The sequence below is a fragment of the Amblyraja radiata genome, chromosome 41, assembly GCF_010909765.2.
Source record: "Amblyraja radiata isolate CabotCenter1 chromosome 41, sAmbRad1.1.pri, whole genome shotgun sequence".
In the NCBI taxonomy this organism is placed as follows: Eukaryota; Metazoa; Chordata; class Chondrichthyes; order Rajiformes; family Rajidae; genus Amblyraja; species Amblyraja radiata.
The window spans coordinates 8,699,370-8,710,897 of NC_045996.1; the positions used below are offsets into that span (position 1 = coordinate 8,699,370).

At 42.7% G+C, this 11,528-nt stretch overlaps 1 protein-coding gene across 3 annotated transcripts in view; it reads left to right on the forward strand.

Moving 5' to 3' along the window:
• The window catches only part of zc3h4 (zinc finger CCCH-type containing 4), a 33,689-nt gene that overhangs the window by 7,314 nt on the left and 14,847 nt on the right, over positions 1 to 11,528 (forward strand). For all 3 annotated transcript variants that reach the window (XM_033014559.1, XM_033014557.1, XM_033014558.1), the window contains exons 2-4: positions 1,924 to 2,155; positions 5,378 to 5,488; positions 10,358 to 10,763. In XM_033014559.1, coding sequence (XP_032870450.1) covers positions 1,924 to 2,155; positions 5,378 to 5,488; positions 10,358 to 10,763 — 749 coding nt within the window. The remainder of the gene's footprint in view (positions 1 to 1,923; positions 2,156 to 5,377; positions 5,489 to 10,357; positions 10,764 to 11,528) is intronic.

Below are 11,528 nucleotides of genomic sequence, written 5' to 3' on the forward strand. Positions count from 1 at the left end.
AGAGTGGGTGTACCAAGATTTGTGATGTTAACAGTTTAGTTGACCTTGGTCCTCATCAAAAAAATCGCACTTTGCACAGGGCAATCCTAGACCTGTTCTCCTTCCATTTATGGAGACTGAAGTTAATTTAAATATTTCGACCGTAACTTTGCTGAGATGAATTACCTTAAGCGAACCAGATTCCGAAACCTGAAACGTCACCTGTCCATTCCTTCCTTGTAGGCTTTAAAAAAATAAAATCTTTCAAAATATACTTTATTCGAGAAATAAATATATACAATACATGATCCATACAAAACTCCATCCGACTGTCTGACTAGCTGAGTTCCTCCAGCACTGTGTATTTGTTATACTTGTTTCCAGTCTCTTGTGTCTTCATATGTCAGTTGAGCTTGTTTTAGTGGTTATCAAATTACCTCCATGCTGCAAACCATCATTTTCAATCTCCAGCTAAACTCATTCACTTCAGCCAGGAAATAGCTTAGCACCCTACAATTGACCTCTGTTTTCATGAAGTTTGGGTTTCATCTGCATCCAAGTGAAGCTACAGTTGAGACATAAAATATCCGTAAAGTATATCATGCACAAATTATGCAGCTAGGTTGTACAGGCTCAAATTGAATCAAATGCTTTTCCACGTGCAAAAAAAAGTTAATTGGAAGTATCTTTCAATGAATGAATATCAAAGAAAACTGCACACACTGTAAATCTGAAATTGGAACAGAACATCTTAGAAACACTCAGCTGGTCAGGAGGTGCCTGTGGAACAGCATTAACCTTTCAAATTTGAGACCTTTTATGATAAATTAAAATTTCATTTTAATTAATGTAAGCAAACAATGAGAAAAGGAGAAGTGTTCTCTTTTGCCCCAAGGGTATACTGGCAGACATGAAAGGGCACAGCCTTTTCACAAAAATGGACAAATTGAGGCCATTCCTGGGGAACTCGTTTTTCATATTTAATGTTGTGCAACTTGGTCAGTAATGTTGACCAACTTGGTCAGCTGCAATTAAATTTCATAGACTCATTAGTGCGTAGCTTTGTTATGTAAAGTACCTAATAAAGATACTTTAAGATACTATGAGAGCACATTGACTGGTTCCATCACGGCAATTGTTCAGCAATTCAAACACCCAGGATTGAAGGAGATTACAAAACGTGATGGACACTGCCCGGTACATCATGGGTACTGACCTCCCCGTCAGGGATAGGATCTATGGAAAGTGCTGTTAAAAAAAACACTTATCAAAAACACTTTTTTAAACACTCATCAAGGACCCACACCACATGCTCTCATTTCACTCCAGGTACAGGAACAGCTTCTTCCCAACAAATATCTGGTCATTGAACACTACAAACACCAATTAAACTAAGGACTTAAGGTTTTTCATTTGTTTTGCACTAATATTGACGGTATTTTTATTTATTGAACTTTTTTCTCTCTATTATGTTATCTACTGAGTACGGTGTTTACAGACCTGTTATGCTGCTGTAAGACTGTAAATAAGAGTTTAATTGTTCCAATTTGATACATATAACAAATAAACACTCTTGACTCTTTTGACTATCTGAAGTTTCCAGGGTCTTGTAGAAGGGGTTAGCATCACTGTGAAAACATAGTTTATTTGAAAAAGGGGAATTATTTTGTTTCAAATATAATCTTCAATTTATTTTGAAACTCTATTAGGAGGTTACTGAATGTGACAGAGTTGGGTTCTTGTTAGAATTCACATCACCTATCCGTGTACTCCAGGGATCTGCTTGACCCGCTGAGTTACTTTGTCATTTTTCATACATCTGTAGTTGCTGGTTTCTGCATCACAAAATCTTATTCAGTTGTTGTATGCTTTTTGCTTGATTCAGAGTTTAGATTCCCCACATCAATTTATGATACTAACATCTATTCATGTTTTATATTCTAGAGAAGAAGGAGAACTGGAGGAAGGAGAATTGCAAGATGATGGTGAGGAAGTGGAAGTTCAGGAGGAATCTCAAGAGAAAATCAAGAAGGAAAAATCGGAAAAACAAGAACGGGATCATGAAGATGACGAGAAAGATAAGGACAAAAGTCATCGTAGGTTGAAGAGAAAAAGGAAGAAAGAAAGAGAAAAGGAAAAGAAACGATCAAAAAAGAAAAGAAAATCAAAGCATAAGGTACTCAGTCCTAAAGCTAAGTGAAATCTCTGGATTTCCACAATATGGGTTGTTCTTTAAAGATACATATTATTTCCAACTAAACCAGTTTCTTATTAAATTGTGAATACATGTAATCATTTTGGAGTATAAACCTCCCTCTCCAATATTTTTACAGTTTAATGTGTAAAAAGGAACTGCAGATGCTGGTTTAAACCGAAGATAGACACAAAAAGCTGGAGTAACTCAGTAAGTCAGGCAGCATCTCTGGAGAGAAGGAATGGGTGACGTTTCGGGTCGAGACCCTTCTTCAGACTGGTTAGGGATAAGGGAAACGAGAGATATAGACGGTGATGTGGAGAGATAAAGAACAATAAATGAAAGATAAGCAAAAAAGTAACGATGATCAAGGGAACAGGCTGTTTGTTGGGTGACAATGAGAAGCTAGTGTGACGGGTGGGGGAGGGATAGAGAGACAGGGAATGCTGGGGCTACCTGAAGTGAGAAAAATCAGTATTGTTACCACTGGGCTGTAAGCTGCCCAAGCGAAATATGAAATGCTGTTCCTCCAATTTGCGTTTAGCCTCACTCTGACAATGGAGAAGACCTAGGACAGAAAGGTCAGTGTGGGAATGGGAAGGAGAATTAAAGTGTCCAGCAACCGGGAGATCAGGTTGGTTCAGGCGGGCTGAGTGAAGGTGTTCTGCGAAATGATCGCCCAGTCTGCGTTTGGTCTTGCCGATGTATAAAGGGCCTGTCCCACTTACATGTCCTTGGCACGCAAATTACACGACCTCGTGGTCGCGTTGTGGCGCACGGGCATCGTGGGGCCGGTCCCACTGAGAAACGCAGAGGGGTATGTAGTTGTGCGCAAAATCGCACGGGGCTCCGAAATCTTTGTAGTGAACGAAAGCTTTGCGCGCCAGCGGCCCGTCGCGGAACTGACGGCCAAAGTGGGACAGGCCCAAGACCCTGGCGCGACACAACGCCTCACCTCCAACAGCAGCAGAAGCAGGCAAACAATCGTCGAACTCGGCCTGGGGCTCACGGCCGTTGCGGTCCGGATCCGCCCCCCACTTCTACTCCCAGAGCGGGGCCAAAAAAATTGAAGATAGATGCAAAATGCTGGAGTAACTCAGTGAGACCGGCAGCATCTCTGGAGAGAAGCAATGAGTGACGTTTTGGGTCTAGATCCTTCTTTTCAGACTGAAGAAGAGTCTCGGCATGAAACATCCCGGTCCCGCTGAGTTACTCCAGCTTTGTGTCCATCTTCAAATGACGTCACGCGCTCCAGACGGCTGTGCGGTCGAATGAAGTCGCGTGCGACCTTCGCGGGCCCGTCGCAGCTCAACACGACCACGAGGTCGCGTAATTTGCGTGCCAAGGACACAGAAGTTGGGATAGGCCCTTAAGAGTCCACATCCTGAACAATGGATGCAGTAGATGAGGTTGGAGGAGGTGCAAGTGAACCTCTGCATAACCTGAAAGGACTGTCAGGGTCCCTGGACAGAGTCGAGGGAGGAGGTATAGCGACAGGTATTGCATCTTCTGCGATTGCAGGGGAAGGTACCTGGGGAGGGAGTGGCTTGAGTGGGAAGGGATGAATTAACCAGGGAGTTGCGGAGAGAACGGTCTCTGCTGAAAGTGGAAAGGGGTGGAGATGGGAAAATGTGGCTAGTGGTGGGATCCAGTTGGCGGTAGTGGAAATCTCGGAGGATTATGTGTTGTATGCGACGGCTGATGGGGTGGAAGGTGAGGACTAGGGGGACAAGGTGGAGGGGGAGCAACGGCGGAGCTACGGGATACCAAGGAGACACAAGTGAGGGCCTCGTCTATGATGGTAGAGGGGAACGCCCGTTCCTTAAAGAATGAGGACATCTTAGCTGTCCTAGTATGGAACACCTCATCTTGGGTGCAGATGCAGCATAGACGGAGGAATTGGGAATAGGGGATAGAGTCATTGCAGGAGGCAGGGTGGGAAGAAGTGTAGTCTAGCTCTAGATAGTTGTGGGAGTCAGTGGGTTTGTAATGGACGTCAGTCAAAGTCTACTTCCTGTGATGGAGACTGTGAGATCAAGAAAGGGGGGGGGAGGTGTTGAAGATGGTCCAAGTAAATTTGAGTGCAGGATGAAAATTAGTGGTGAAGTTAATGAAGTCCATGAGTTCTACATGGGTACAGAAGGTAGCACCGATGCACATTGAATGATGGTGCTGGGTCGAATGGCCTACTCCTGCTTCTATTGTCTATAGAGGTTTGGAAGATTATGGCTAGAGCCTCTATAAATTTCCCCAACATTTCCTTTGCAACTGGATCTATTCCTTTTGAACAAAGTGATTTATTCACCGAAAATGCAGAAAACCTTTTTAGTATCTCCTAATTGAGAATTTTAGCTGATTCAAAATCCTATTTACATCCTTCTTTGTTGAGTTTCCAGTAAACATAGAAACATAGAAAATATGTGCAGGAGTAGGCCATTCGGCCCTTCGAGCCTGCACCGCCATTCAATATGATCATGGCTGATCATCCAACTCAGTATCCTGTACCTGCCATCTCTCCATATCCCCTGATCCCTTTGGCAACAAGGGCCACATCTAACTCCCTCTTAAATATAGCATCATCTTGCCTGGCAAAGATTGATGTAAAGGACTAATTTTGTACCTCAGCCATTCTCTCTTTTTTCCATGAGGATATTTTGTGTTTTCTTGACCTCTCATTATCTACATCTCTTTTTCAACTTATTTTCTGGTTATATCAAAATATATTTGGATTCCCATACCAACGTGGTCACAGGGAGAATGTACAAACTCCACATAGACAATGCTCTGTCCTGGATCAATGAGACTACAGCATTACTAGCTGGAGTACTGTGCCAGCAATTCAAGTACTACCATTGGCCTTTGCTGCAAGAGGATTTGTACAGAAACAAGGATGTTTTGATTAGCCGTGGGATCCCGCTTGTGGAGTTTTGGTCTTATTATTTAATGATGGATGTTGTTGCCATAAAGGAAGTGAAGTCATCGTTTACTAGACTGACTAGGCTTGGGCTGATAAATGAGGGGAGTTTGGATTTAACTAACATTCAAAATGTTGCTACTCTCTATTGTCTTGTAAATACATGTTACCACAACAATTGCAGGTTAACCAACTATTTGTCGAGTCACCATGTTATAAATGGTGGAAATGTTAGTTGTGTCTGTCCTTGATATAGTTTCGCTTTTTTTCTACCTCAATTGTCTTTTCAGCGGCATGTGTCTTCTAGTGATGATTATTCCGATTATAGTGATGATTCTGACTACAGTCCTGGAGAGAAGGGATACCGGAAATATCGAGAATACAGTCCACCATTTTTGCAGGTATTGCATATAAAATATATTATTATTATTATTATTATGTTGTTGTATTTTATATTGCTATCCTTGAAGCATTTTATTTGAAAGGTAGCATAGGTGTACAAACTAATCAATTTTTTGACTTCATTGAGCAGGAGTTGAGTTGCAAAGAAGGGGATTATGTCCGTGTTCACTGTCTATCCACGTTGAAATTGACATCAGCTACATACGCATGTAGTTGGAAAGTTGCTTTTCATTGATTCAGTGATTGGTTGTCAGCTTTTTTTTGCAATCTTTTCTGCCAGAATCAAATTGAATTGGTCAATTGACAAAGAAAAGGTATTTCATGAACCATTTTTGTTGCAAGATACCCTGAAAATCTGATACTTAGTTTCATGGGGTTTGTTTTTAATGGTGTACCCAGCCACATTACTGCTTCGTAAACTCTTCCCTTTATATACATGGACTAATTCTAATGAAAGATATTTTAAAATATAATGTTTTTAAATATATTTCAATTTAGTTGTTTTTTTTCATTTCCACCTTGATCAATGTGAGTGGGCTATTTGTTATACTGATTGTATTGGGAAGGGTGATGGGTTGTATATATGACTAAGATACTGTATAGTATATGAGGGTTTCTTCTTTTCTTTTTTTCTCTCTTTTTTGTATGGCTTTGTAAATATTTGATTAGTGTATAAATGTAAATAATTTGGTGTACATATAGCTGCTGGTGTACATATGGTGTACATATAGCTGCTAAATTTGTATAAGATAATTATAAGCAGTTGAATAAAGGGTGGGAATTAATAAGCTTTGGCTTCTTCCTGCTCCTTTTCGGACACATACGATTTCATTTATTTATAGATATTGTTTATGACACTTTATAAATATTCTTGTTTTGTTTTTTGTATGCTGTTTCACACTTGCTTTTTATTCTTTTATTGTTCGAAATAAAGAATTAAACAAACAAATAAATAAATAAATAAATCACATACTTGACATTTTGTAAAAATGTTCAAGCCAATTAACTTTCATCCTTTCTGGTTTGCTGCCAGAGAATTATTCTATGTTATTGGCTGGTAGTCAGTTTGGTGAGATCATAACTGCTGAACTATAGAGATCCTGTTGAATTAACATCTGGCAGCAGCAATTGATGTAGAAAAAGTCCACGTCACAGAGATCAATAGATTTTTGTGGGCAGCTTTCTTCAAAGTCAGCAATATGTGAGGTTGCTTTGTCGCCAACTGTAAATTCTGTCTTTTGTATTGTGTTTTTCATAAGCTCAGTGTCCCAAAATGCTTTGTAGGTAACTAAATACTTTCTTGCAGTGTAGACATTATAGTTGCACTGTACAGGAAATATAGTATCCAATTTCTGTCCAACAAGTTTAGCTACATGATAATTGCCATTTGACCTATTTTTGGTAATCTTAGTACAGGTGCACAACCTTTTATCCGGAGTTCCAGAAACCGAAAAGCTCCGAAAACCGGACATTTTTCCCAGGATGTCGTCTGCACACCAAAGCTCGCGTTTGGCGCCAAACTTGACACGAAACGACCCACGGTCAACCCAGGTCTGTATTACTGTAGCGGCTGCCTCCTCCCCGGAGACCGGGGAGACACTTAAACATCTGTAAATCATTGCTTAAATGTTAGTCAGTTAGTTTGGAGGGCTTTTATGTGAAGGGAGGGGGGGGGGGGGTGAAGGGGGAAACTTTAATTCTTAGTCCCCTACCTGGTCGGAGAGGCGGGGAGCGGGCAATGCCTTACCGGGTCGCCGTGCAGTAAGCTCCGGAGCGCTGTGGCCGCCGACTCCCAACATCGCGGAGCTGGGGCAGCGGGCGTCTGGCCGCGGGTGGCGCCGGTTGTAGCTCCGACCCCGGCAACTCTACCCCTGGCTGCGCGGCGCTCCAAATCCAGCGCGGCCCGCGGCCGGACGCCCGCAGCCCCAGCTCCGCGATGTTGTGTCGGCGGCCACAGCGCTCCGGAGCTTACCGCACGGCGACCCGATAAGGCATTGCCCGCTCCCCGCTGGTATCCCAGCGCTGCGACGCCGCCGACTCCCAACATCGCGGAGCTGGGGCTGCGGGCGTCCGGCCGCGGGCGGCGCTGGATTTGGAGCGCCGCGCAGCCAGGGGTAGAGTTGCCGGGGTCGGAGCTCCAACCGGCGCCGCCCGCGGCCGGGCGCCCGCAGCCCCAACTCCGCGATGTTGGGAGTCGGCGGCCACAGCGCTCCGGAGCTTACTGCACGGCGACCCGGTAAGGCATTGCCCGCTCCCCGCCTCTCCGACCAGGTAGGGGACTAAGAATTAAAGTTTCCCCCTTCACCCCCCCCCACCACATAAAATCCCTCCAAACTAACTGACTAACATTTAAGCAATGATTTACAATGATTCCCCGGTCTCTGGGGAGGAGGCAGCCGCTCCAGACTTTTCAAGCCGCCCGCGCTACCCACCTAATCTACGCTAAAAATCTTCCATTCGGAAATCCGAAAAATTCCGAAATCCGAGAAGTGTCTGGTCCCAAGGCTTTTGGATAAAAGGTTGTGCACCTGTAGAAAGATGACCATTAACTAAGACACCAAGGAAAACTCTCCAACTCCTCTTCTTCTATTGTTACTAGGTAGTTTATGATTACCAAAGAGCGCAGATAGGTTTAACATTTCAACTAAAAGATTCAGTCTGAGGAAGGGTCTCGACCTGAAACATCACCTATTCCTTCGCTCCTATGTTGCCTCACCTGCTGAATTTCTCCAGCATTTTTGTCTACCTTTGGTTTTTCCAGCATCTGCAGTTCTTTCTTAAACCTAAAAGATTCTGCTTCCAATAGTGAAACACTTCCTCAAGGACGGCGAGGGTTCGAATCCAAAGCAAATTAGAAACTAGGGAGCTTGTAGCTGTGTGGTAAAGTGGAAGAAATTCATGCATCTTCATGTCCTTTCATTGTTGAAGCCCAGTTGAATTTTATCTGGACCATTCAATTCCAGACCTCATAGCATTGATCCAAACATGGACCAAAGAGCTAAATTTAAGGGATGCATGAGAATGACTATCTTAACTGTAAACGACTGGCCAGAAACTCAGCTGAACCAGCTGCCTAAATATTGTGGCTATCAGGGCAAGTCAGAGACTGGGCTATCCTGCAACATTCTTGATCAGTACGGGTATCAGAGGTAATGAGGAGAAGGCAGGAAAATGGGGTTAGGAGGGAGAGACAGATCAGCCATGAATGAATTACGTAGAATGGCCTAATTCTGCTCCTATCACTCACGATCTTATGAACAAGTGGTTCACTTGTGAGCCTCCGAGTCTTTCTACCATATACAAGGCACAAGTCTGGTATGTGATGAAAAGCGCCTCATTTGCTTTGAAAAATTCAGCTCCAACAATGCTTGAAGCTCAACATCATCCAAACCAAAGCAGTCTACTTAATTGGCACCTCATCAATCACCTTAAACATTCATTCCCTTCATCACTGATGCGCAGGAGCCTAATCCAGCAGCATGTCACAAAGCTGGAAACTCTTTCCAGCAAGGACAGTGAGCAACAGATACATGGGAATGAACCGCACCTGCAGTTTCTTCGCCAAGTTGGACAGTTTCTGCTCTAAGATGGACCTATCCTGATTTGGAAGTAGATCCTGATTTGGAAGCGCAGAGGATTATTGGGACACAGCTACCAGTCTTGGAGGGCATCTACCACACACGGTGCCTCAGGAAGGCCATCAGCATCCATAAAGACTCCTCACACCCTTGTAACGGACTGTTCGAACTACTTCCCTCCGGCAGACGTTACAAGGCCTTCTACGCCCGAACCTCCAGACTCAGAAACAGCTTTATTCCCAGAACTATAGCGGCTCTGAACCGGCCCTGCTGAGTGCCCCCCATCCCCCCTGGACTGTCTCCCTCGGATGGTCACGTCACACAGCTTATTTATTTATTTTACTTTTCTTTTACATCGGTTGGAAGCTGCATACTAAATCTCGTTGCATTGATGTGCAATGACAATAAAATATATTATTATTATTATTATCATCAGGGTCCTTGATCTAAATCCTGGAGCCTCCTGCCTAGCAACACTGTGGAAAAACCTTCACCAGAAGGGCTACAGTGGTTCAAGAGGGTGGCTAACCACCATATTCTCAATGACAGTTCGGAATGGGTAATAAGTCTTGTCCTGTCAGTAAAACCCAGATCGTGAAAAGGAAAGATAGAAAAACTATTTGTGTGATATCAGGTAGCTTCTTGACCACAAGAGTGCAGACTGAGTAGAATTGTATGCAGAAGGTTGAGAAGAGCATCACTGTGAAACACATCTGCAGAGCTGAAAGAAGGTGCACCCTATTTGCAGCATTATTAAAGGAAGAGTCAACATTGAAAGAATAGTATCCAACATTTTTTAGTGTGCAGGACAGAAGCATCATATTTGCTGACATTTTTGCTTCTGTATAAGTTTCATGATTGTGCTCAAGACTGCTTAACCTCTTAGCAATGTTAATTCTATTGTTAATAGAATTTTATTTTTAATGTTTTATGTATCATTCTTAACTGTCACTGTATGTCATGTTGTCACTTGTGGGCGGAGCACCAAGGCAAATTCCTTGTATGTGAATACTTGGCCAATAAACTTATTCATTCATTTATTCATTCATTCAATGCCCTTGAGTATTGACCATACTCTGTCACTGTTGATTTGTATTAAGCAGGGTCAGGTTATTTTGCTTTGAGTATTGATGTCAATATATGTACACCCACTGTGGGACCGAAAACTAACATACCAGCCCATTGTGCAATTGTTAGGACATTTTAATGCTTTAGTAATTGAACACTTCTACTGATTTTTTTCCCTTCAGACCTTCAATTGATGACCTGTCTTTTATTTATGCACCCTAGCCATCTTTCCCCCCATCTTCAGGGGCTCCTTTGTCAAAGAAGACATATATAAAGCCAGAAAATATGAACTACAATATGTATGAGGAGTATGAAGATGATCAGTATGTCGACTATGAGGGGGTGGATGAGGAGGAGGAAGTACCAGGTGAGGAGGAAGAAGAATATGATGATTTTGCCAAAGAATTAAGCAAGTACAGGAAAGCTAAAGAAGCTTCTCAGCAGCAGCAGCAGCAACAACAACAAGAGCACCACCAGCAACAGCAACAGCAGCAGCAGCAGCAGCAGCAGCAGCAGCAGCAACAACAACAGCAGCAACAGCAACAACAACAACAACAACAACAGCAGCAGCAGCAGCAACAACAACAACCCCACATGCCAATGGGACACCGGGGGTGTGGAACATCAGGTATATATCTGATAGAAAGGTGAACTAGTATTTTTCCTCTTTGTCTTTTTTTTTAAATCTTCTATGGAATTGACATATTACAATATCTTATCAAACTATGAAACCATTCTTGATTAATCAATTAATTTTGAATCCACTAAGAAATCCATTTCTTTGAGTGTCTCTGACTTGCCCGCATATCTCAGTTAAATTATTCAAAGCCCAGTAAGCACCTCACCAGCAAGACTGACTTCGTGGATCTAGATAAGGTAAGTTCAGGAAAAGGGAAATGGAGCTGTGAATGTGGGCAATGGGCGCACTCAACAAAATCTGTTCCAGATATAGCTGAAGCCAAGGATCAAATTGGGTCTACCCAACTGCATATCGTGTGTGGTGCTTCTGCTTCCAGGGGGTATTGTGGGTGATTGCTGAAAGGTTCGCTTTTATTAAAAATTGGTTTATATTGCTAATTGTGCAAGCCAAAGTCAAAGTCAATTTTATTTGTTGCATACACCCGAAGGTGCAGTGAAATGAATTTGCCAGCAGCGATACACTCAAAAAGAATACACAATAAAATTTAACACAAACATCCAATTGCATTGCCAAATTTATTAACTCGTGCATAGATTCCAAAATATTTAGCATTATAATACAACAAAATCTATAGCATGTGTGAAATAAGAATAGATTCATTCTTATCACTGGAATTCTCATTTGAAAGTTATGGATCAAGGTTATGTATTATGAATCTGAAGAAGGGTTTCGGCCCGAAACGTTGTCCATTTC